We start from the raw sequence: 26,405 nt of genomic DNA on the forward strand, positions 1-26,405 counted from the left end.
TTGAGATCTGAGAGAAAAGACATGCCATTCTTCTTATAAAAATCATCTGTTGCTTACAAATAATATTACAATCGTTCCACTATCTCTAAAATTAAAGAAAACAAAACCAGAAATAGAAGACCTAGGATATAACTCTCAAAGATAACATAAGGATGAATTTATTTCATTCTCCAAACTTTACTTTTACTTTTAGGCAGCAGAAGCATGATCCTATGCCTTGGTGGAAAACTAATTCAGCTTTAGACATGAACTGCACCATAGACAAACAAAACAAGGTCAACAAGAAAAAAATAATAAGAAAGTTTAATCAGGTACACCTAAATCATTGATCCAAGAAAAAGAAACAATCTTTCTAGATAAGTGAAAAAGGTAAGAAACAAAACAAGTTCAAGACTTTGATATTTGGATTTCACTAAAGGAGAGCTTAAAATATTAATCTAGATTCCATTTGTAAGTAAAAACCTATTAACATCAGTATATATAGGTTCAACAGCAATCTTTTATTCTTTAAAAAAAAAAAAAAAATTCAAGTTACACACCATATCTAGGTTCAACAGCAATTTTTTGTTCTTTTTTTCCATTGGTAAGTTATACATGCACTACAATAGGTCTTTGCACCCACGACCTCACTCTTCCCTTTAAACTTAAAAGGGAGGAGATTCCAATTGAGCTAAAGCTCATTGGCTGCAATTTTTTCTTTAACTCTTACCACTCTTGATCAATCAAGAGCAAGATCTATGAAAAAATGATCTTATTAATTTCTCAACAGATTACCTTTTTTCTTTCATTTGGGATTGTACAACATTCCTCACAGCTTTTAAGTATCAGCATAACACAAATTACTATTTCAATAAAATAATGAAACCTTTTTTTACGTCATCACTGATACCAATGCAGTGAGGGGACTATCAAATTCTTACAATAAATTTTCCAATTCAAAGTGTCATATTTAAAAGCTATGATTGAGCTCATCCAGGATCAAATAAGAACCATAAACTAAAGTACACAACAATTCCCCCACCACCCAACTAAACACACAACCTATTTTATCCCCACCCTCCTTTCTTCTGTCCCTTATCCCCCATACAGCCAAAAGACTTCACAAAATCTTCACAATCACTTATGAAAGGCAAAGGGGAGAAAAACGTCAAATTATAGGTTCTCCCAAAAGAACATTACACTACTTGCAGCCCTTGTAATTCAAAAAAAAAAAAAAAAAAAAATAATTATTTGAACTGGCACAATAATACTTTACTAATAACCAATTAAACCCCCAATTCATACACACAGAAGAAATTTGCCAAATGGCATCATTATACATTGACATGTAAATGGTCCTGCCCATGAACAGCATCTAATTCTATGAACAACCAACAAGAATAGCCCAAGTCAAAATTTCTGAAATTTTTTTATTACATTTAAAAATCACAATAAACTAAACAACGGGGAAGAAACGTAAGAAAGGCTTGATAAGGAAAGAACAAAAACAATTCATTACTCTTTCTTTAGTATTTCTTACCTTTACCTACAGATGTGAATCAAACAACATGGTTGCTTCTGCTGCCAAAAGGATGCGGAAAAAAGATCAAAAAAATGCTCCTGGTCTAGCTGCTTGATCATCGTATCTGGGAAGGAGAACAGAGCAACCCCGAAGCATCTGCACCAACCACTGCAAGATCACAAACAGTACAGAGCTGCCCTTCCTGACTTGGCACAAACCGGGAACTACAGTATGGGCAAGAGACATCCTTCTGTCCTCGGTAAATTGGCACATAGGTTGCCCCACAAGTCACAAATGGGTTTCTGAAATCATAGTTCAACTGGGCAGAATCTGTCATATTCCTCTCCGCAGCCTGCAGCACTTGCCTGGCTGTCCTTGCTTGGCTCTCTAGGGTGGGGTTGGTCTCTAGAAGCCGCCTGGCAAAGTTAGCTGCAGTGGCAAGGTTCTTTGCCTTGAAGCAAACGGTCATTGCATTTTGCAAAGCAAGCCTTAAGTGAGGCATTTGAAGGTTGCAGTGAGTGAAATAGGCTGCAAGCTCTTGTTGACGTACTGGATCATCCTTGACTTCCCTCCTCTTAAGCTCAATTTGCAAACCCAAAACATACTCTTTCACTATAATGATCAACTCCTTGACTTCATCAACTTCCCTCCTTGACTCAACAACTATAAGAGGAATAGTATGGAGAATGCTAATAAAAAGTCGAAGCGCCTCTGTGAATTTTCCAGTCGTTGTGGCCTTGTAACCTGCCTTAAGCTTCTCCTCCAACTGAGAAAAATTGAACACTAGTGCTGGTGGACCCCTAACATTTGGGCTAGCAGACTCATTCCATCCTCGTTCAACCGCCAATGATATCACTGGAGCAGATGAAAATGCACGTAAATAGCTATGACTGCCAGTGTGAAGATCAAGAAACATGGGTCTCAATGGAGCAAAGTTTTTAATTCCAAGTTGCCTGCTCAGTAATCGCATTGCAGTATCAAAATTTCCAGCAGCTGCATGTTCAGCAGCAAGTGATGACCTCTGGACCCAAATTTGGCTTACAGGCATGCCAGGAGTTGGGGCCACAAAAACTGAAGAGCGAGCATTGACAGATGCCCTTGGAGTGTCTGCTTCAGGGGGGAGCTCCAAATCTTCAAGTTCCCATCCCGCCTCTTCCTCATTCTCTGCAGCCTCTTCGCCATCTTCCAGAATTGTTGTAACATCCCCATTCTGCAAGCCATCGACATCAACCATGTCCAGCTCCTCACCCCAATCACCATCAGCAGCCTCATCCTCTTCATCTGCAGCTCCCCTGCCAATATTATCCAGCCCTCCTTCAAATATTCCTTTCATAACTCTCAGAAGGGGCCAATCACCACTACACATAACCGGAGCTCGGGGCATCAGAAGGGAGGCTGTTTTCCCCTCTGGCAAAGAGGGAACATTATCTCCCAACTCAGCTGCTAGACGTTCAGCAATGTCCTGTAGCCCATGGGTTGAAGCTGTAATGTAAGCAAGTGGCAAGTGGCCAACATTTTCCAAGATCTTAACACGTTCTCTGACATCACCCAGATATAGAGCATTATGAAACTGACCCATGACATCATTCTTGACTTCAGCAATTTTCATCATCTTGGACAGCTTTTCAATATTACCAGTTATTAGATAAAGAAAAGACAGCCTCTCAAAATTTTTGGTCCTCTGGTAGGCATATTCCACAATACCTGCATTACCCTGGCGAAGAGCCTCCACCCCCAATCTATACCAGTAGTCTTTCTCATCGATTGCTGTAGCTGATGCAACTGCAATTTGGATATTCCCACTTTCTATAGCCAAATTGAATCTAGTTCTCTCATCTTTCACAAAATGGAGAGCAACATCTGGGAAGCCCTTCTGTTGAAGATAAGCAATCACAGCCTCCCCACAAAGCTGTGAGTTCCTTATCATGCTCATAACATGGTCATATCTCTTCTTCAAAAGGGACAGCTTGAAAATATATTCTGTCGCATCAATAACTATAGACCTGTTTTTTCCATCACGATCCAAGCAAAAGATAGTATTGCCAGATACCTTTGTAATGTATATTGGGACATCAAGAGTTCTGATTATCCCACTATCTCCATTTGGGAGGCAGTACTTAATGTGATTTAGAGTCGTATAAATAAAAACACCATTATCATCCCAGGCACCACTCTTTACACGGATTGTCTCATGAAGAGTGCATTGGTGAACAAGCTTCTTGCTAGCAATGATAATGGCATGCTTGCTGAGTAAAGCAACATTCTCCATGTCATGAGACCAAACAACATATTTGACAAAAGGGGTTTGAAGTTCACCAAGAACAAGCCTCTGCTGGAGATCAAAAATAACAACCCTATCCTCGGCCCTACAAAGCAAGTTACCTGTTCCAGCATAAAAGATTGCATCTGCAGCTATAGGAAGGGCACTCTTTTTAACAATCTCATTTTTCAGATTCTTCACCAAGACTTGATTGTTGCTCTTCTCAAGCACAGCGAACCTATTCCGGGCCACAAAGACAGCTGATCCCCCAGGACCTCTCTTTGCTTCTTGCAGACTATCACCCCTACCAATGCTATCTTTGGGTATGAAATACAACTCATAAGATCCCCCATCAACATCCGAGCAGATTAGAACAGCATTTTCAGTGGGACTATAGGAAAGAGTCCTTGGACTCTGATTCAAGCTAGTGGAACCAGGCCGTCGAATTGGCATTACTTGTGTATCCTTTTGAGCTGAAAACTCATAGAATCGCAAAAAGCGATCTTTGGTATAGAATAGAGAATCACCACTTACTGCAAAGGCAGGCCGTTCTCTCTCCAACTTGAAGACAATCATACCGCTGTCATGACCAGCTGCCAATAGATTCATCTCAGGGTGAGATGCAAGAATCCAGAATCGATCATGCTCACGACGGAAAGTTTGAACTCCAGTTCTCTTTGTTACATCCCACACACGTATACTTCTATCCTCTGAGTTGGATACAATTATGTCCTGTTTGGCATGGAACATGACACATGAAACATTATTCATGTGCCCTCTCAATGTGTCCACTTCCCAAGCCTTTGTATCTGAAAACAAAATGAACAATTACCTTACCAACAGGGTGCATACAAACTCTCTCTTTTTTATAAGTGAACAAAATTCATTAAAAGCACAAAGGGGCAGAATCCATGTACAAGGGAAGTATTCAAGAGATACACCAAAAATAAAAAAGGTGTATATACTTATAATAGTATGATAGCAAGGATAAAGGATAATTTATGAGTTTCCCATTTCTTTGCCCCTTAGGCACAAGAAGCTTCAAATTTTAAGCCTACCAAACTTGACTGGAAACAAGGTTGTTCCAATTGCAGACCACCTCGCAACAATTCATACTCAACAGAAGGGAATTTTTAAAGAAAAAAAATTTAAGGATTTTTCTAAAACCCATAATACTACTACAGTGTTTACTCTGAACAGCAACCAATAATTACAACAAAACTTCGTCAATTCCCAAGAAGGAACTAAAAAAAAAACTGTATGCATAGTATAAAGGAAATGGAAAGAAAGGGTTACCATTCATTCGCCATAATTTGACTTGGCGATCATCAGCTCCTGAGACAATCAGAGGCAGGCTGGGATGAAATGCAGCCCAGTTCACCCCACGGTCATGACCTTCCAAGACATACTTAACAACAGCATCAACACCACCAAAAAGATCACTGTTCATCTGACTCAGCCGCAAGATGTCATCTGCAGGGGAAACTGTCTTCTTTCTGAGAGCACCAATATCCCAAACACGAACAGTCTGATCTAGGGAGGCTGACACCACTAGGTCTTCTTTGGGGTGGAATGATGCACACATAACATAGTGATTGTGTCCCGTCAACACAGATATACAAGTGCGTGACTGCCAATTCCATATGCGAATGGTCTGATCATCACTAGCACTCACAATCCATGGGTACTCATGGTGAAACTGCACTGTACGGATATAATCCAGGTGTCCAAGAAGAGTGAAAAGGCATCTGTGCAACTTGTAGTTCCAAACTTTAATCTTGTAATCATCCCCTGAAAAAAGCCAACAACTTCATTGGTGCATACACAGTGCATCAGAACCCCTTCACCTTGGAAATAACTTTACTACTACATGTACTGCACTCCTCTCTCTCCCAGAACTAGCTACATTTACTGCATGAGGAGCCCCTGTCCCCCGTAGTTACAAAAAGGAATCATACTCTAACAGGTTTATTCAATAAGATTCCATTGTTTGTCAATTCTATTGGGAGCCACCAAAAATTTCCCGAATTTGCTAAAAATTCAACTAAAAAAATCAAATCAGCATTAATTCAGAAATTTTATTTAAAACCAAAGAGTCTTGAACCAAAGGTAATAATCTAGGTGTAAAACTAGTAAAGTTAGTTCAAACTGTTCAGGAAATTGTGTATCTACCCTGTTTGATTGCTCATAAAAGAGAAGCATTGTTTTAAACAAGTCAACTATATTATAAGATTCTTCATCAGTTTGGACTTGAAGAATTAATTTGCTGTAATCAACTAATTCCAATACCCCAAAGCAACCATTTGGATCACTTAAAGTAAACGTTTTTTGCTATAGTGAAACTCAAAAGGCATATGAAATAAAGTGAAACTGGACATAAGAATTAAAGAGAAATCTCAATTATTATCTCGAATAAGCTATGGGTATACAAACTTTTAAGTTAGTAAAATCTTATGAAGAATAAGTATTCCTAGCATTAATTATTTATTAACTCGAATAAGGTATGGATATACAAACTTTTGATAAGTATTTATTATCTATAACTAATAGAAGGGGATTCCCAGAGTTTGGTGTAATCTTTCTATTTCTTGAGATGCCCCGATTAAACAGTTCAAAAAAGTGCTAAATAGTGAGGTTAAAATAGAAAAATCAAACTTATTCTTATCAGTTGCTTGAAAGGACTATGATCATAGATTGTTGAGATTATCCAATATTAGATAACCCAGGTTACATATTTTAAGATGACAGAGACTTTTAAAATAAGTATTACAGCAAGTGGAAAATCATACACTCCTCTAATTATACAGTTTAGGGGAGCAATTTAAATCAAAAAAGAAAAAGAAAAAGAGCTAATCAGCTCTAGGTCAAATGAAATCCCTCCCTTTGTAATAGGAAGGTGGAGGGTGAGGTTGTGGGTTCAAGATCCAGCAAGTGTATGTGTAGTTACCAGTCACAAAAGAAAAGGAAAAATAAATGTGGTAATTACTGACCATGTAGCAATAGTGTATAATTTATTTGTTAATTTTATATTTACAAAAAAGTGTTTTACGATTCTTGGGTAGAGGAAATCTTGGACACAACTTCCCATAGCTAGAAAACCATTTTTCTACATAATAGTTTCCATGTCTTTCATAATTCATGGTACAAGATTTATATTGAATATGTTTGCTAGATTGAGAGACACAATCTTTAAACTCTTTATTTTTTTTTTCATCTAAAACTATCTCTATAGTGTACCGAAGCCAATTTGTCTATAAGTGAAAATTTTGTTCTTAAAAAAATAATGTTAACATACTGAAATTTACAAAATTAGTTGAACATATTAAAAAAGAGGAAAAAAAACTCCTAAGCAGGCATGAAACATGTTCAAAAAGGCTACTGAATAATTAAGCAGGTCTTATTTCAGAATTACTCTTTGATTTATTTTATTGAAGCAGAGTGATTAATAAATTATCTTTCCTTCACCACTTTTTTCCCCCACAACTTCAAACCTTAATAAATATATGGTGCTAAACTTTATACAATCAAATCAGAGATTTATGCCAATAAGCCATGGCTCAAATGGCACTTCCTCTCTCATAAGTGTAGGTGGAGGGTGAGGCTATGTGTTCAAAACCCATTGGGTTTATGTGAAACTTCTCAATAAAAAAACTAAGAGACTTATGATCCGAATCCCGTCATTCCAAATCCTCCAAATTCAGATTTTCATTTCCTTTCTCATTTATGCAATTCTCTTGGTGCCCTATTGGCACATACTAGACTAGATCTACACAAATTCAATGATTACAAACCAAAGGCATTCCAATTTCATATTTTAAATTGATGACATACAACCTACACTTACTAATCACAATCATTAGTCCACAAATCAATCAACGATGACATGAATGGCAATAAGATTCGGAATTCCATATCAAAACTAAGCCAAAAGCAGGTGCAATTTTGATACCTCCAGATACGAATAGTGGCTGAGATTTGTGGAAATGAACACCACGAACCGGTCCATCATGCTCGTCAAACCTATCAATCAGAGTCCCCATCCGGTAGTCCCATAGCTGGATCACACCACTGTGAAGACTGGCAAGGATCCACGGCCTCTTACTGTGGAAACTCAGTCCCTTCACTCTATTACTCTTCGTCTCGAACTTGGTCAACATCTTCTCCAATCACCGTGACTCAATTTCAATCACTGTCCACAACCAAATCGCATCAAAAAAACCCTACACACACAAATTGCCACAATCCACTACCAGATCAAAATCCAAATCCGAATTCACAAATTACATAACACACAGCCAATAAAATTGAAATCTAATAATCGAATTTCAAAAACCGCGAGATTAAAAAATTTCGCGGCGTTTTTTGTTTTTTCTTTCCTACAATTTCTTAGCAACCAAACAGAAAGCTAATTGTTCAGCAAAACCAAAAACAAAAACAAAAAAACCTAATGATGCGAATTGAAAACAGATCTACGAATACCTTAGATTTCGATTCAAAAATTGAAAATAAAAAGCGCATAAGATTTTTACCACAGATCTGATCAGTATAGAAAATGATCAAACGGAGCTACTATCGCATCCACAATCACCGACACTACCGGATTCGCTTATACACATATATGTATAGGTTCATATAGAGAGAGAGAAAGAGAGAAAATTTTCACAGAGAAAGTTTTAGAGAGAGAGAGAGGTAGATCGGGAAGTAAAAGAGAGAGAGAGGGGTTTTTTCAGTTCTCTCTTAAATCTGAGCCTCGTTGAGTGGTTTTTTTATTATTATTTATAATTATAATTATTTTTATTTTGCTTGATAAGTGAGTGTGTGTGTGTGAGAGAGAGAAATGAAGAGAGGGAGAGAGAGGGAATATGAGAAATTTATTGAGGGTACGGAAGGGAATCAGAAATATTCCTGGTGATTTTGGGTACGGTGGGTTGTTTGGTGTGGGTTATTATGTTGATGGTAATGATGGCCGTTGGATTTAGATTTTTGATGGTTGTGATGTTATGAGGTGTGTTGGCATAGTAGTTAGTAAGCTAGACTTGAACCTTAAGCAATATTATAAGAAGTCAATTAACGGTCTAGATTTGTAAAAATTACGTCAATGATATTTTATTTTGGGAAAATTTAAAGGATGGTTCAAGCCTTAAAGGGAATTAGTTTTTAGAAATATTTTTAATAATTTTTTATGGAAAAAAAACTTTTTATAATTTTTTTTATGTTTCTCATACAAACGGTATTAAAATAGGTTTCAATTAATTTAATTAGTAAATTTTCTAAGTTTGAAACTCTCTCAAAGAAATATGGTATTATAAGAAGTCAATTAACGGTCTAAATTTGTAAAAATTACGTCAATGATATTTTATTTTGGGAAAATTTAAAGGATGGTTCAAGCCTTAAAGGGAATTAGTTTTAGAAATATTTTTAATAATTATTATTGAAAAAAAAAACTTTTTATAATTTTTTAATGTTTCTCATACAAACGGTATTAAAGTAGATTTCAGTTAGTTTAATTAGTAAATTTTCTTTTAAACTCTCTCAAAAAAAAATGGTATTAACTTTCCTAAAATTACCATCGTACATTCTTAGTATAATGGTCACTCTATAAGTGCAAAATTCTTGTGAGTAAAGGGTAACCGAGTAAGTGCCAAAATTTATAAGGCATATATGATCGCCAAATTCACACACACACTTTCTAAGATGAGCTGGGTTAAGCATGATAATGAATCTTTTTTGAAAAAAAAAAAAAAAAAAAGACCAAAATGTGTAAGGCATTTAAATTCAGACAGAGTGTGTCGCATTCCAATCCTATTGATGAGTCTTGTGTTAAAAGGTTGTGAATTGAATATGCTTTGGCTAAGTTCAACAGAGGCATCTACCTCCTCTTTAATCTTTTCTATGTTCATACGTTTGAGAAACAACGAGTGCTACATATCTATTGAGAAATCAACTTCTATACATTTTATATACACTTCGTAAGATGAGTTGTGTGGGGAGTCCTACTAAATAATAAGACACTTTCACGCTTTCACCAACAAATTCAATATTAAGACACTTTCACGCTTTCACCAATAAATTCAATATTGACTTAAGCCAGTTATATATATATATATATATATATATAACTTCTAATTAGCACCAGTCACTATTCAGAACAGTCTCAGCCACAGCTTTTTCAGCATTCCTATTTGCTTTCGGTAAAAGAAAAATATTCACCTTTAGTAAAAGCATTTTACTTTCTGAAATTCTCGGTGATCTTCAGAGGGTCCAAAGCTCCCTCTAGCCTTTATAAGGAAGCTCAGGTTTCGGTCTAAGGCAGGCCCCCTTTCATAGGTTGAATTTCATACTTTCTCCTTACAGAATCCCTTAGTAATCCTGTAATAGGAACATACCCTTTCATATATATATATATCAAGTTCTAAGGCTCTTTATATTTTACTATTTTTCATACTCTCTCTTTTTATTTTTAAGTATGGAATTAACTTAAACATCAGAGTGCTTTCTTCTATTTATGCAAGACCTAGATTACATCAACTTTTAGCAGTGCTAGACCTAACATGTGCAGTCATGATATTATCCTGCCACATCCTCCCTAAAGGTTTCCACCACCTACTAGTTGCACATAACACATGGATTGTATAATTTGTGATTTTCTCCCTAATCATGTTATCCTAATGTATTCAAATGGTGTTAGAAGAGTTTGTAGTAAATATATTTAGTGTCAATGTCCCCCCCCCCCCTTTCTACCAAAAAATTATTATAATTGATGATAGGTTGATTCATGGTCTAACCTTGATCTCATACATTTGCAAAAAGTAAAACAAAATATCATAAATCCATGGATTTATGTCGACAAGGGACTCTCTAATTCTTAAATCAATAGAGTTTTTTGAGAGTGGAGAAGGATAATTGAGTAGGGCTATTTGTTCTACCTTTTCCTAAAGGTCTTCCTCCCTTTTTTATGCTACTAGGGGAGTGGAATTTTTTCATAACAATGTCAATAGGATGGAATTTGAATTTGAACTACACCACGTTTTAGGGATTATGCTGTAATAAAGTGGTATTGGATCTAGGAATTTTGGTGGGGATTTAGGTTGACTTGGACATATTTTCATTTGGAAAACCAATTGACTTTTGTAATTTCCCATTCAACAGAGCTCGCCCCGCCAACGACTACACACGTAAAGGCCAAGCAAGAAGTTTCATTTAGAGAAACTTTGTTCTTTTTGTAAAGGCCAAGCAAGAAGTTTCCAATAGGCCATGTCAGCATGATTGAGCCCACCCTTAGTAACTTAAGCATTGGAACATCCTCCGTCGGTGCAACCCCAATGGATCTCTATAAATTTGTATTACATTTTGTAGGTGTCTCAACGAGGTTGGACTATCAATCAACTATATAATCAATGATAAAAAAAAGGGTAAACAATTTATTTACATGGTTTGGTTTTAAATTTTCAAAATGCCAATTGTTACATATAATCCTTAAGATTTGGGTTGAAATGAAAATTGTTGTGTTCCATCCAAAATGAATTTTTTTGTCATGTGTTGTGCATATGGCTCAATAAAGTTTTTAGGGTCTCAAATTGTAGCAATTAGAAAATTTGTGGGACTAAATAATGATAGAATCAAAACCATAAACGGGCAAATTATAGCCTACCTTAATAAGTATTAAAGAATGAATTTGTTCATAAAATGATAACTATGTTAATTTAGACGAAATCCTAACAATTTCATGCATCAAATGATCAGCTTGGTTCTTAACTTTTAGTAACACTATAGTGGTTTTCAGAGGAAACTGGTTCTCCTTGCCCTTGGTAAGAGAATTAGAGGAGGAATTAGAAAACTAGAGGTTAAGTAGCAAATGACTTGTTATTTCTCAAGATGATTATGACAAGAATGAGCTAAATAATATAATAGGTTACTTGGGTACACGCTTCTATTACAATTGCTTACTCACTAATTCTGTTACTAACAACTAACTCCTAGCAGATTAACCACCCTACAACTGACTTCTCACACGTTCAATTAGAATTTAGGCACATGGTAAACATGTGGTAGCAGTAATTAACTTCACAGTTGGTAGCAGCAGTAGTAACCACTTATAACAGCCAAGTGATTCTTCTGTTATTCCTAGGATCAAACCTATTAATCGACTACATTACTTGCACTCCTACAAGCATTCTAGACCCTCGTCATGACACATAAGCCTTCATAACAGCACTAACCCAGTAACAACATGCTTCCTTGCAGCAGTAATGCAGCAAATTCACTAATTACAGTAGCCACTGCACTACTCAAGCACTACACAAAGATCCTAACACTCTGATACAATATGGTCTAACTGTATATGCTTGTGTCTCTAACCCCCATTTTGTCTTAAAATCAGCAAGTATATACCATATTGGGTGTGGTGGGGGATCCCAAATTGAAAACATGCTTAATAAAAATAGCATAACTAAAGGAGATGGAAAATACAAATTAAGCCTTCAAGCATTTTTTCTCTATAGCATGGGAATAAACCCCAACATAGAAAAGACGGAAAATGAAATTACACAGACATGGACCTAACAAGATATGCATATAACCATGCCACAAGATATTAAATCAAAGCAGGAATGAACCAAGTGCCACATTATTTGAATCATATAATTGAGAATCATGAAATGATTCATGAAAAGTCCCCATATCATCCAAAGAAACAAATTTGCAACAAAGACTGTAGTGATTAAACTTATAGAGAAGCTAGAGCACGAAGTCTCCAGACACAAGTGAACTAAGACAAGAATAGGGTAAAAAACTGTAAACAAAGTAACAATAAAAGCCATCAGTAGAGACATCCACAAAGGCCACAAAAGTTGTTCCACCTTTGAGACCATTAGGAACAAAACTATAAAATAAAAGAGAAGCACATGCCACAGGCTTGGGAAACTAAATTTTTCCCACCAAATCGCTCAAACTAAAAAACAACTAGATAAATATAGATTGAAATCTTAACAAAAGAGAATCCTGCTCTACTACCATCAATAACCCTCAAAGCCAAATTGAGTTCCCACCATTACACTTTAACTCGCTCCAACATCAACAAAGTTCAGAATTATAAGCTAAATGAGATATCCACATTATATAAATGTTAGTGGAAGCAAGCATTATATATTCTATGCATTTTTTTTCCAAAAGAAAACACTAGTAGAGAGAGAGAGACTGCAAATAGAAATATCCTTAGTCAAATGCAATTTGACAAGACTGAGAGCTCCTTTGGTACTCGCTTAATTTCTCGTGAACTAGAAGCTTCACCTCTGAATCTAGAGCACTTTTAACAGTGATTCTCATGGTCTTTAACACTCCTACCGCCATTAGGAGCTGTCTAACAAATTCCATCTCATACTCATTTCCTGAAAATTGGTTATAATGAAAGGTTGTAAGGTGTGACGACAGGCATTCAGGAACAGTGAGTGGCTCCTTCAAGTAACCATCAGTTCTGATACCATAATGCACATAATTTTGAAGCGGTTTGACGACAAGTATTTGTAGCTTTGGAGCCTGATGAAGCAAGAGTTGTATTGCATGCCACTCGATAAAATGCAAAACAGAAAAACTCAAGGAAGACAAATTATGAAACATGGGAATATTATCACGATTAGAAGCATAGGAAAGGATCTGCACGAAAACGACAATGACAATTGGGCAAAGTCACAATTCACTCTTGACAATATTATTAAGTAGTATTTTGCATGAAAAAAAAAAAAGTGGCTTGCAATTACCTCTGCGGTTGTTGTGATCAATTCCATGGATATAACATTACAGAATTGTCCCATGAAGTCCCATACTTTCTTTGCATAATCTACATCCCGTAGAAATTGCAAGACCTCAACGACAGATTCAACCACATTGGGGAGTTTTTCCAACACAAAGTCCTCGTTCAAAACACCGGTGAAATGGAAGTACTCGAGAGCTGGAGTGTTTATGTGGACTTTGTACGGCCAACATATAACAGGCCAATGAAAATGTAATCTTTTGAGCGTAGGTATAAGTATAATGGCATTGACACCGTACGTGCCGGCATACTTGTCCATATAGTTTGGCAAACAAGAAGAAGACAGTTTGATGGTCAAATCTCGTAGGAACGGGCAGGCAGCGAGGAGTGTGGAGAGAGAGTCGCGGTTTGCATAGCTAACATATTCAAGTTTCATAATATTGAGACTCGGTAATAATGCAGAACTAGGAGGAGGATTCAGAAGAATGTCACCATTCAATTTCAGAACCGCTAATGTTGTAGAAAAGAAGATACTACGGGGCAGCTCCGAAGTTTTAGAGGATTGTAGGTTTAGTTCAAGCTCTTGCAAACAAAGCCGAATGGAGGCGGCGACCCATGTTTCGAGATGGGTTGAAACACAACAATTGAACAAAAAGATGCGCAACTTGTGTATGGGCGCGGGATCGGGACCGGTATTGCGAAGAGTCAAGACACTGGACACTATATCCTCTAAAGGATGAGTGATTTGGGGGAGATCTCGATGGTTAAAATAGAGAATTGGGAGGAGAGTCCAGGGGGGCCTCCACCTGCTCGACAAAATGCTTGTGCGAATGGCGTCTAGGGTTGGGAGAAAGGAGAGGATATGGCAAAGTAGAGAGTCCGGTAGAGTGCTGATAACGTCTCTGGCATTTCGTCGAGCAGAAGATATGCAATTCTCTGCTCTTTCACTTTCACTTTCGGTTCTGTATCTCTCATCGAACTCTGTTTCTCTCCTCTGGCCTTTCATGTTAATGTATGCTACCCAAAGCTCCAAATCTCCAATCTGCTTCCGGTTTCAGTGTGTGGAATTTTGATTTTTGAGTGAAGTTTCAACTTTCAACTTTGGAATTGGAAACTGGCGACAGGGAGTGTGGGTGTATCAGTATAACTACAAGTACAACGATCAAAATGAGGAAATACCCAGCATTTCGCATACTGGAACGATGCCGTTTAGAGTAAGATCCGATCCTGAATTCCAATGTTGCTCTCGCTTTTTTCTTTTTTCTTTTTAAGGCAACCGTTTATCAAACTTTTGGCTGAAACATTTTTAATTTAATAAAAGTTTGCTAAAATATATTTTAACCTTGAAAATTTTTGAAAATGTGAGAAAATACAAAGGAAAGTGAAATTTTAAAAAACTATATATAAAAGTTAAAAACTAATAAAAATTAAAGCTTAACATTGATGTCAAACTCACTCTAAAAAGGGGTTTGCTTCCCCTTTATAGGTTTCATTTTAAGAAAAAAATTGATTACTTTTGTTACAAAGTTATAGAAAAAGAAACGGAAACAAGGGATAAACACAATTTTTCGTCCTCAAAATTTCTCCCATTTTTTTATTTGATTCTTGAAGTTTCAAAAGTAGCAATAAAATGAATGAAGTTTGTAACATAATTCAATTTTTTTCACATACTATTTTCTTTATAAGGTACAAAAGAATTTTAACCTCATACCATCTCAACTAAACTAATGGGAGCCTACGTGCATATTAATATAAACATTAATGTATGAGATACATTTTTTATAATAAAAAGTGTTTATATAACTTATATAGCTAGAAATTTAAGTTAATTAAAAGTGTCACGTTATCATCATTATGAGTCAATATATACAAAAATAATGTCAAAACTCCTAACTTTACAAATGTATAAACATTGAATAGAAGATTTGCATTCAATTAGATATGGTTATACTTGGTTTTTTAATTAAAAGAAGAGGAAGAAGATATGTCTATACTCAGGCAGAACTTCCATTTAATGCTCTAGTGCACTAGATAGGACGCAATCTAGACACGTGGTCAATTTTGGACATGTGAGGTCCAGTGCGTTGAAACTCTAAACCCAAGCCAAACCCACTATACTCCACTATGTTAAGGGGGGAAATCTTACAGAAGCATGTTTTTGTGGTGATGCAATTAGTATACATCTACGGGCCTAATTGTACATATTGTATACACATATTGATCAAGAAAAGTATGATCAGTGCTACATGAATAATGTTGCAACAAAGGGATATACTCAGGTGCTAAAAGCAATGTTCACTGTCTCGTATAGGAGTTGTCGACTGGAAAATTGTATCCACAGCAAAACTCCTTGACTACTCTGAGGTATTCTTTTCTTCACTCCCTGATTTACAGTATACACTACAAATCACATTTTGTGCAGTACTGATAATTTATGGTACCAAATCATCTTCAATTCTAGGTAGCTTCCACTATGGCTTGCCCTGAAGTACTTGGACAATCTCCTCCGCTCTTGATTGGATGCCTTTCAAATACTCCGTAAGAACATGCTGCTGGTAAGATCCTCCCTCCTGCAACAATTTGAAGTGGAAAGAGAAAAGAAGGAACAAAATTAGCTAAATCAAAAGTGAAGCAACTAGCATAAAGTTGTCTGACATGATTCAAGGACAAAGGTGTCTTACTGTTCGGATCAAAGTCCGCTTAATTCGTTTTTTAATGACAGCGTAAAACTCATCTGGTGAAATGTCCCCTTTGCCAACAGTCATTCCATTGATCAAAAGCTTGTTCCATTCTTCCTCTGGAGCTGCCACCCATATAAGGTCTATTAGTAATGTAGATTAGCAAGCTTCTCTCTTTATCAGAACTAGTGTTTAACCCGCGCAATGCGCAGGGTCATTTTATGATTTAGGGTCAGCTTTACAACATTCACCATAAAAATCCTCTTTCATATAAGACATGCAATATAATACCCTATATTTATGTTGTTGTCATTAAAAATCTTGATTTGGCATGTCATCAGTATGTGTTGCAATATAAAAGAAATTTTTTAAAGAAACATAAGGGTTATTATAATTTTTTTAATATACAATTGATACCTTTGTCTCTAAGTTCTATTCCAAGTCTTCTATTTCAGTGAAATGTTACCTTTATAAACTTTCACAATAACTTAAGTGACTATTACAATAAATGACCCTTTATATGTTTTGTAGGAATCATAATCTGTCTTATCTGCCTTTATGCTTTTACAAAAACATGTGCAAAGAAAAGGTATTTAGAATGAATGAGGCTCTAGAAATTGAATTTCATTTATTATATGTATATCAGCTTAGCAATTATAATTATCTAAAATCCAGAAAAGCTTGTTGTGTTTAAACAAATGAACCGTAAAAACACTTTTGAACTTTGTTTAACACCAAACACAATTTTAACTATTTAATTTAATATTCCCATTCATATTAGAGTGGAATAATGAAGTCACAAAATAGAGTTTATATGCTTGGACAATGAAAATAAAACTGAACATTATCTTGATGAAGGAATTGAAGAGAAAAACACAACCATAAAATTCCATATCCAATCATTTTGACAGGAAGCCAACTTATTTAGAACTACCACCTAATAATTAAAAAATTAAGATACCTACTTTGGCATTATAGGATATCTTAAGAATTTCAATATCGTTAAGTCTTAAATTTGCTCACAATTGTAAAATGATGTAAAAAATATTTTACATGGTACTGACATGCATTGTGGAGGAACGAAACCTATCGTAAACAAAGATGACCCACAATTGAAACATGTGTGATCATAGCTAGAAAAAATAAGCACCAAAATAGTTCTCATCATAGTCAAATTTCTTTAAAATGTTGATTTTCAATTGGAAATCTAATAAATTATATGTTAGCAATACTATTAACCACTCTTCAATTAGCATATCTAATCCACATATAAGGAAAAATGTACCGTAGAGAAAGCATTGAAATTAGAGACTGTATAAAATTGGACAAACAATAGTTAACATTGCTATAACAATTCAGTAGGGTTCAGTCAATGTTCACGCTCTACTTCATTTAAACATCTACAATAATAATAATCTCTAAGAAAATGCATCAATTAACCTTTTTTTAACCGCAGTAAAACAAATATGTACAATATGCAAATCTCAACAATAATAGAGGATTTAAAAGTTCTCTTTGACCAAATAGAATAACATCCCAAAAAAATAATTAAATATATCCTTCTACATCACTCTTGTAGATGACATCCATCCCATATAGCATCTTCCCAAACAGCTCTCTTATAGAAGTCTATTTTCTCTGATTTGACTCAGCTTGACTTACTTGACTCAGCGGTTCGCTTTCATACAGCGAGAGTCATTGGTTCAAATCTAATAACATGTAAAACCGACTGAAACCCCTGTTTTTGCTAGCATGACAACAAGTACAGACTGGCAGCAAGGAGTCAACTGAATGACCAAAGCATTGGTAAGTCCTTTGTTGTACTATGGATCCCTAAGCAAAGAATACCCACTGCACCACAACCATACACGCCCCATAAAATTTAGTTAAGAACTCAGAAAGTTACATTTCAGAGATTATACTATAGTTCTGAAAAGCGATAAAAACAGAGTCCTCTGTTATCTCAGAGTAGCATTTTTGGCTTCTAAACTTCATTTATATTAATATATTAATTTATATGTTTTACTCACGTATTTTTATTTTTTGGCATAAACCAAGTGGGGCCTCAGTTTCTGAACTGAACCCAGATCAGAAACTACACTACAAATCATATCAAAAACAAAATAAAAACTCTCCCCTTTTACAATCAAACATCCCTTTTCACCCATGTATCAATAGATCAAGGAAATCTCAATCCTGGCATAGAGGCATCAATGTACTTATTCTACTGATAAAATAAATTTATGTACACAAAATTCCAAAAGCTTACAGACACAATAAAATCAGAATGGCCTATTCACTATTAGATGAATGGTAAGTGAGAGTTAAGAACTCTTGCACTTATATACACAATATTCTGTAAATAACTTCTTTAAAATACTAATGGATAAAATCATGAAATCCATTAACTCATTCTATAACCCACTGGTAGATACTTTTTAAGTAGAAAATTAATAAGACATATAGATAATGATAGCATATTTCAATATCATAATTACAAAATCAAACGGTACCAAAATATTTTGACCAACGAATCCAAAGAAATAAAAAAAGCAATACAAATTCTGTTAGGTTCAAACAGTAATATAATAATTGGTAAGAAGTAAATCACAGCCACAACAACTGAGCCAAACACTTCATCATTTTTCTCTTTTACGCTAAGATTTTCTCAAAATTAGTACTCTTCTTCTTATTACTAAGTCTGAGATCTCTTACTAAATCTGAGATCTTTTATATAATCCATTCAAGCATTGTATTACTTCTATGCTCATCTGGTCCTTTAAAACTGGGTGAAATGCAAAGTATGTAAGGATTTTCATAAATAAAAAATAAAAAATAAAAAACAGAAAAAAGGGAGCCTTACATAACCGGTCTTGCATTCCTGTAGCAAATTTTAAACATTCTTATAGTATCATGTATTTTTAGATGATACTGTATAGCCTATGCATTCTTTCTTTTCCTTTTTTTTATTCTCTCTCTTACTTAATCTCTCATCTCAAACACACATAATCCTTTTTTATTCTTTTTCTGTCACTCAAACACGCATGACTTGTGTTAGGTGTAAAAAAAAAAAATTTATTTTAAAATGGTGTATTGTAAAATAAAGAATGTGATGTAAGGACTCTTGTAAGAGTAGTAATGTAAAATAAATCAAATGGCCTTTTGGTGAGACAATGCATTTTTTTTTTCAATAAGCAGTTGGGTATGCTCTTAACAGAGTATGAACTAAGACAATATATAGCAATTATCAATATCATTAAGACTTGACATGTGCACTGAATTGTAAAAGGTAAAAAAGAAATGGAGAAAGTACCTTGTATATGATAATTTCTATCACATATTTGAAATATTTGTACCAGATTTAGCAAGCATGGTCACTACAGCTGAATATAATAGCTTCTATAAAAGTATAATAAAAGCCAAAAAGTAATAGCAAGGAGAATCCTCTTTAAAATTTAAACTAATAAAAGCAACTATAACAATCAAATCATGTTCTTGTGTTTTTATTTTCAGAACATATGAGGTGGTCTATTTCATCAGCAAAGCATAGTGTCCTTAACTTTAGTATGCAATAGGCAATGCAAATAATACGTAATATTGTTAAAAGAGCTAAGTTGAAATAATGCCTTTGAGTGGAATCTTGTAAAATGTGTGGATTCCTCTAAGAAACTCATCAAGCCCATGCTACTTAAGACAATAGAAACTAAATTAATGAAATTAAAGATTAATTTTCCTCAAGTCTAAAAAGTAAATTATAGTCTATTAACATAAGAGGGCACGAACTTCTAGGAAAGTTGACACTCCTAAAATTTAATTTATATGAGCTGGTCATTTTTTAAATTCATACCAAAACTTGTAGTTGGCCACATGCAAACCAATTTGTGTGGTTTGCAACAATATTTTGACAATATTTGTATAATCTATGAAGAGCAATAATTTCATACAATCTCTTGTGCAAAGAGGACAATCCATATAATTGCAGCCATTATTTCTGATTGCTCAAAAAAAAAAAAAAGCATAGCAATTTTAAATTGCAGCAGAGAAAGATGAAAGAAATACCGCAAATGAAGCCTAAGAAAACATTGAAAATATGGGTTGAATTGCAAAAAGTAATGCAGCAGTTCAGTGAAAATTTAAATCTGAAAAATGAAGGTTTGGACCACAACGAATCAAACCGTGATTCTGCATTTGTTAGTGGTTCATGTACAGCCCAGAATTCAGAAAGCTAAAAAATCTATCCTTGTAACAATAACAATAAATAAATAAATAAAAAGCTATTCCATAATTGAGTTGGACTAAATAAACTAACTTAAAATTTAAGGAAACATATATTTTAAAGAACATTGTGAAGAACAAAAAAAAAAAAAAAATCAAGAGTATATCTAAAACCTTAAACATGATTTATTTTAAAGAATTTAACATTCAAAAAATTACATACCCAAACCTAAGCCTAAATCAAAATCAATTCAATCGAAATCCCCAAGCCTAAATCATATTTAAACGATAAAATTTTAAAACAAATCAAAAAACCTTACCGGTAAAGGTTTCAATGTGGTGACAGAATGGTAGGAAAAATAGTGAACCGGTTTGCTTAATCAACCATACGATAAAGCCGCATTATTTCTTTTGCTTGTTTGTGTTGAAAGAATGGGTTTAAGGTTTGGTTAAGGGGAAAAACCATTATTGAAACCATAAATAACCGAAATGCCTAAATCAAAACAAAACAAATACCAAAACTGCCAAACATAAATCATTTTTATCACAAGATTTTGGTTTTTTCTTTTAAAAATTTATAATCAAAAAAATAAAAAAAACAAATAAAGCAAAAAAAGAAAACTCACCCTGTAACAATGTACCACCAATTGAGGGATGCAAATTTTTTGGTGGTTAGAGTCCGACAATGGTGCTGGCCTGAGATGTCTCTCCATCTCCCCTATGCCTATGCTTTTTTGTAGTCCACGCCAAACTGTAGAAAAAACAATGACAGAGCCGACTGTTTTGTTTTTGTAAGAACCAGAGATGATAATTTGAGACGAAAGCATCAAAGAAAGAGAATAAAGCCGTCTATTTTTCAAAAGGGGTCAAAGAAGAATCCTAGACGACTCAACGGTGAGAAGATTCAGAAAACAAAAAACAGTAGAGAGTTTTTGCATGTTTATAAATTTGACAAAAAAACGTTTTGACAGAGAATCCAAAAACCCAAAACAAAAACGAATCAAATCTAAACCTATCCAACAAAAAAACTCAATCAAAAGTAACATTTCATACTCAAATCTAAAAAATGGGGGGGAAAAAAAATGTACGATGCCCAATTGGTGCAGTGTTTACCATTCTGCCTCTTTCTCTGTTTCTTTCTCCGTGTCCTAGGCCTCATCCTCTCTCTATTTCATCGCCTCTCTCTTTCTCGGCCTCTCTCTGTTCATCGCCTCTCTCTATTTCTGACCCAAAATACCAATCTATTAATCAAAACCAAATCTGACCCAAAATACCAATCTAAATCACAATTAACACCCAATTGATTCTCCAAATAAAAACCAAAAACCCTAAATTTTTAAATTTAAAACAGAACTTTACCTAGTGATTCCGATAGTCGGGTAGTGAGTGGAGGCTCATGGCGATGGCAGAAGATCTGGGTGGCGCCCTTACGGTGATGGCAGAGGCGCCCTTCTCTCTATCTCTGCCTCTCTATTTCTCTGTCTCTCTTTTCTCTCGATCTGTCTCTCCTTTCTCCATAGCAATCTTTCTGTTTTTTATTTTTTATTTTTTTAAGCGGTTAGTTTCCTTTTATACTAAGGGCTCCCAAATAGTGTTTTAACATAGTCAAACATTATAATTCATCGCTTTTAAACAGTGTTATAGCTTTACCAAACAATGTAATGTATCATTTTTTAATTTAAACGTGTCTGAATTTTAGATAGGCAGTTATCCTATTTGTCAACACCTCCTTTTATTATGGCTTGGAGAAACTGCTCAGCCTTCAAAACTTCTTCTCCTGCACCAGAAATATCACTAGGGTCTGGGTCTCTATATCATCAACTTTATAAGCAAAAGCAAGCCAAAAGAAAATGACTATAAAATTTATTCATAAAGAATTTTTAAAAGGGTATCGTGCTAGGGAATTTTAACCCAGGAAGCTATATTCATAAATAATAACGAATTTAAATTAAATGCACCAGTATAAATATATAATATGTATGAAACACAGTCAAATGTTTTTTCATAATAGAGATTAAATTTTTTGTTGGCTGTCAACCTACAGAAACCCTCCTTTTTTCAGGTTTAGGACTGGTTGTGAACACAATATATGACAATAAGTACAGACACAATATAGGGCAAGGTCAAATGTATTCATCTTAAATTCTTAATGCTGTGAAAGATCAACAGAGCATCATTCGACCTACGTAAGGCTTTGTGTAACCTAGTCTTTTTAAATTTTTTTTAAAGAACCATAAAACTTAAAAGTTTCCATTTTCCACTTATAATCCCAGATATTGTCTAATATTTAGGTGATTTAGCTTTTAGTATTTCCATCACCACAAAATCAGATTGTTTGCATGACATTACATCTAAACTCAGAAAGGGTAATACCTTTCTTTGCATAACTACGTTTGGAGAGAACTCTGGAAGCATAAAGTTGCAAAACCTTTTGCAACATAGCCTCCAGCCCTGGCTTATCCACATCTTCTTTTGCCTACAGATGATCCACGATATATTTTAGTAGCTTAATTGTTTACTATCTCAAATGAGGACTATCATCTGAACAATGTTGCAAGAAAGATTCATGAAAATCCAAGCATTACCATATGTAATATGAAATTTATGAATATTGATGACAGTCGGTCACATTATTTTTTTTTTTCATAAGTAACAGTCAGTCACATTATAAAAATTAAATTTAACATACATGCACCAGTATGCCTTTGTACATGTATAGAAAGATTGTATAGCTAGTTTGATGCTTGATGCTCAAAACAATTAGACCTAGAATTATGCAAGAAGACAGGGTATAACTTTTTACTACAAAAATATGGCAATGTTGTTTGATGGAAAGCATGCTCACATTTAAGTTATGGTGTCTGACTACCATTCAGACTGAATAAAATATAATTTAATGGCAGTAGTTGTAGCTCAATGGTCTTTTGCTACCAATGCAGACAAAGATAAAAGAAAAAGACAGACTCACTTGCCGTAGCTGTGCATTGACCTCTGAAAGAAAGCCTTCATCTAGTTGCCCTTCTTGTTCCCTTTGGTTTATCTCCTAAAAATCACAAGATGTAATGATAAGTTGCATAAATACAAATCAAAGAGATTTACAACAGTCTAAATTTGCACTAGCAAAAATGAAAACACGTGTTAACTAATCTACATGTACTTCAGCACAGCTGTCCAACCAAATAGGTAACTCATCTAAACAACAAAGCAGCTGAAGCTACCATCTCCAAGTTCTTATTTGCTTCTTTTCTTTCTATCACACCATTCATGGCTATATGGCATTATTGCCATTCTTCTAAATAGCCATCAGTGTCAACGAAAACTATAATGGTTGAAATGAAGTTTTCATGTAGATGAAGATCTATAGGTGAAGGGCAGTGATTCACAAGCTTGGTTAATAAGAACTTCATTGTCAGGTCACATGAAAAGGTTTACTTTTCATGTGACAATGAAGGGTACTGAGAAAAACTTCTCAGTACAAGGAGCACATGAAAAGGGTACTGAGAAAAACTTCTCCATGAATGATACAGAGTACCCAACAGAACAATGGAAATCAATTTAAAACCAAATTTAAGAAAAGGTTTACTTTCTCCATCAATTTGAGGGCCTCGGGATCTCTAGGAGGCCAGCGAACCTCTTCCACTTCATCAACCACTGGTTTTAGTATCTCCTTGAGAACATCAGTGGATGACTCTATTTTTTCTTGCAGGAGAAAGATACGGGGAAAATAATTATGAGAGAACTACTAAGAAGAGGGAAAAAGAAGGGGAGGGGGGGAGGAGAGAATAAAGTGATATAACTGAAGCATACAGGGAAATCAAATAGAATTTCATTGATGAGAGAGAGGGACAGAGACAAAGAGAACAGTACCTTAGTCTTATGGACAAGGCAATCCACTATGCTCATTACAGATATAGCCAATTCTTCATAATCCTTCTGCGAAATGACAAAAATTATGTGTCAGTGTGTTTTTGTGCAAAGCAGGGATCTGAAATAAGTCAAACATCAGAATTTCATTAAAAATTAGAATTAAGTAATTAACTAAGTAAAAAGGCATGCTTTATCATCCTCTGATTTGCAGGTATCAGTTCTTGCTGCAAGGTGTATCCAAAAACCTTCATTGAAAGCAAGGACATTTTCAACAACAAGCTTCTGAAGCTGTTCACAGAAAAAAAAAATAGCCGAAAATAAGTTTATTAAAATAGATTAATAGTGGAACCAAATAAAAGATATTTGCAGTTTCAAGTAAATGGAGAGCCACATTTAATCAATATAGAAATTTAATGAGCATCCCACACTTCAGAAGAAAAATTGAAAATATTCATGTGGAAACATTGTGGAAAGAGTTTCTTGCTTGATTTATATCATTAGAAACTCCATGAGTGAAATGTCCAAGATACTTTGTCATCTGTATGAGTAAAAGCATTGCCTTGTATGGTAATAATCATTGATCCTTTAATATGAAATAAAGCAGTTCTCATCCAACAACTCACAAGATAAGAATAATTTGTTATCTTATCACAATAATAGGAGAACAGCAAACCAAAGCCAAATTTACTGAAATTAAATTTAAAATAGATATTTTACCAAAAAGGAAGAGAAACAGCCAAAAAATTAAAACGATTAGCACCAGCACCATCTTTTATTTTCCCCTGGAAAACACCACGTACTTACTTGATTTGGATTTGCATCCCTCAGTGTATCCATCAGCCTATCCACTTCAACAGTCTTTTTGAAAGCTTCCTCAGCACCTTGACTGGCTGCATAGATCAAATTTCTCCTGTTTTATTAGATGCAAACACGCAGTTTTACTACCAATGACTCCACCAATCAGATAAAAAGAATACTAGAGCCGCGTTACTATAAAACTTGAACTAATCATTTTAGCATAGGCAAACACAGATAAATCACACATATTGGTCTTGAATGATTGATGTAGAGAGAGCTGCAGTAATTCAAAAGACTAAAGGGTAGCATTCCACTTAATTCTCTAAAATTAAAATACCCATTTAGGGAACACTCTTTTCCCCAAATGAACTCAATAAACAAGTTATATCTATAACATAACTTAATCTACTCTACTTAAGCTATTAATAGTTCAAAAAATTCTTATATTACCAAGAACGCTTATCATAAATCCAAAATAGGAAAATGCCCACGGTTTTTCTGCCACTATTTTCTTTCTTATATGCCTTGAGACCATTGCATGGCAAAAATCAACAAAGTCTGTTAGAGACCATTGCAGGTAATCCATCTTTGCTCCATCATTGCCAAAAAATGCACACATCCCATGATTCGAATTCAAGAACACAACAAACTCCCTAACCCCAAAATTTAAAATTACCAAAACCCCATATGGAAATTCCATACCCCAACAAAATAAATAATATCAAAAATTCACATTTTAATTCAAAACCCATTACAAGATTCACAGTAAACTCATACTCATCAAGAATTACCCAAAAACGCACGCACCCCAAACTTCAAATTCAAGAACCCAGCAAACTCTCTAACCCCAAAATTCAAAATCAGCAAAACCCCACATTAAATTCAAAAAATCACATCCACATTTCCCAACACCAAATCCAAAAAAAAAAAAAAAAAAAAAAAAAACTGAAAACCCATTACACAGATTCAAAATTGAAAAATTAAAGAAACCCGTTACAGAAAAGCTCGAAATGAACATACCTTGAGTCCGCAAGAGGCGTCTCTGCTGTACAAGTGGCGCATATGGACAACAAGCTAGCCCTTCTGATCCGTACGGGCTGGGGTTTCCTAAGGCCATCGAGAGCGAAATTGACCTCGTCGACGTGCTCCATTATCATCTCTCCAAACTCCTGAGCCTCCATCAACCGGATGTGAGCCGATCTGGTCCTGATATGATGAGAGAAAAGAGAGAGATACGGAGAGTGTTCCAGAACCCTTCGCCTCTCCCCCTTTAATTGTCATTGTTTTATTGAGCCAAACGCAAACGCGCCCTCCACAAACGGACAAAAAAGAATAGTT

At 35.0% G+C, this 26,405-nt stretch overlaps 3 protein-coding genes across 11 annotated transcripts; all 3 read right to left on the bottom strand.

Annotated features, from left to right (window-relative positions):
• Positions 1-8,535, bottom strand: LOC115968999 (coatomer subunit alpha-1). Of its 3 annotated transcripts, none has more exons than XM_031088555.1 (5): positions 8,291-8,535; positions 7,711-7,950; positions 5,058-5,552; positions 1,520-4,570; positions 1-250 (listed from the first exon to the last, which is right to left on the bottom strand). In XM_031088555.1, exons 2-4 carry the CDS (start codon positions 7,916-7,918, stop codon positions 1,617-1,619), a joined length of 3,657 nt encoding a protein of 1,218 aa, XP_030944415.1. In that variant the 5' UTR covers positions 7,919-7,950; positions 8,291-8,535; the 3' UTR covers positions 1-250; positions 1,520-1,616. The 3 variants fall into 3 exon arrangements, with proteins under 3 accessions (XP_030944415.1, XP_030944414.1, XP_030944416.1); XM_031088554.1 differs by having other exon boundaries at positions 7,711-7,981; XM_031088556.1 differs by having other exon boundaries at positions 7,711-7,981; positions 8,241-8,535.
• A 3,105-nt stretch (positions 8,536-11,640) lies between these two features.
• LOC115967350 (F-box/LRR-repeat protein At4g14103-like) lies at positions 11,641-14,752 on the bottom strand. Of its 2 annotated transcripts, none has more exons than XM_031086427.1 (3): positions 13,517-14,752; positions 12,942-13,412; positions 11,641-11,757 (listed from the first exon to the last, which is right to left on the bottom strand). In XM_031086427.1, exons 1-2 carry the CDS (start codon positions 14,513-14,515, stop codon positions 12,975-12,977), a joined length of 1,437 nt encoding a protein of 478 aa, XP_030942287.1. In that variant the 5' UTR covers positions 14,516-14,752; the 3' UTR covers positions 11,641-11,757; positions 12,942-12,974. The 2 variants fall into 2 exon arrangements, with proteins under 2 accessions (XP_030942287.1, XP_030942286.1); XM_031086426.1 differs by having other exon boundaries at positions 11,641-11,754; positions 12,939-13,412.
• Positions 14,753-15,602: 850 nt separating this feature from the next.
• Positions 15,603-26,372, bottom strand: LOC115968453. 6 transcript variants are annotated; one of them, XM_031087852.1, is made up of 10 exons: positions 26,088-26,372; positions 25,074-25,159; positions 24,459-24,557; positions 24,270-24,335; positions 23,986-24,102; positions 23,371-23,445; positions 22,776-22,878; positions 22,132-22,179; positions 16,191-16,312; positions 15,603-16,079 (listed from the first exon to the last, which is right to left on the bottom strand). In XM_031087852.1, exons 1-10 carry the CDS (start codon positions 26,182-26,184, stop codon positions 15,981-15,983), a joined length of 912 nt encoding a protein of 303 aa, XP_030943712.1. In that variant the 5' UTR covers positions 26,185-26,372; the 3' UTR covers positions 15,603-15,980. The 6 variants fall into 6 exon arrangements, with proteins under 6 accessions (XP_030943712.1, XP_030943710.1, XP_030943714.1 ...); XM_031087850.1 differs by having other exon boundaries at positions 25,074-25,179; positions 26,088-26,355; XM_031087854.1 differs by lacking the exon at positions 23,986-24,102 and having other exon boundaries at positions 25,074-25,179; positions 26,088-26,360.
• Positions 26,373-26,405: the final 33 nt, after the last annotated feature.

Source organism: Quercus lobata, chromosome 11, assembly GCF_001633185.2.
Source record: "Quercus lobata isolate SW786 chromosome 11, ValleyOak3.0 Primary Assembly, whole genome shotgun sequence".
NCBI lineage: Eukaryota > Viridiplantae > Streptophyta > Magnoliopsida > Fagales > Fagaceae > Quercus > Quercus lobata.

Excerpts from the sequence above, each read along its gene's own strand:
- LOC115968999 (XM_031088555.1), bottom strand. The coding sequence starts at position 7,918 with ATGTTGACCAAGTTCGAGACGAAGAGTAATAGAGTGAAGGGACTGAGT. Across the intron at positions 5,553-7,710 it reads GCCACTATTCGTATCTGGAG|GGGATGATTACAAGATTAAA; the intron begins GTATCAAAATTG and ends GGCTTTTTTCAG. Across the intron at positions 4,571-5,057 it reads CAAATTATGGCGAATGAATG|ATACAAAGGCTTGGGAAGTG; the intron begins GTAACCCTTTCT and ends TTTTGTTTTCAG.
- LOC115967350 (XM_031086427.1), bottom strand. The coding sequence starts at position 14,515 with ATGAAAGGCCAGAGGAGAGAAACAGAGTTCGATGAGAGATACAGAACC. Across the intron at positions 13,413-13,516 it reads TGATCACAACAACCGCAGAG|ATCCTTTCCTATGCTTCTAA; the intron begins GTAATTGCAAGC and ends GTTTTCGTGCAG.
- LOC115968453 (XM_031087850.1), bottom strand. The coding sequence starts at position 26,248 with ATGGAGGCTCAGGAGTTTGGAGAGATGATAATGGAGCACGTCGACGAG. Across the intron at positions 23,446-23,985 it reads CCCTCAAATTGATGGAGAAA|GAGATAAACCAAAGGGAACA; the intron begins GTAAACCTTTTC and ends TGTGATTTTTAG. Across the intron at positions 22,180-22,775 it reads ACGTAGTTATGCAAAGAAAG|GAGAAGAAGTTTTGAAGGCT; the intron begins GTATTACCCTTT and ends TTTCTGGTGCAG.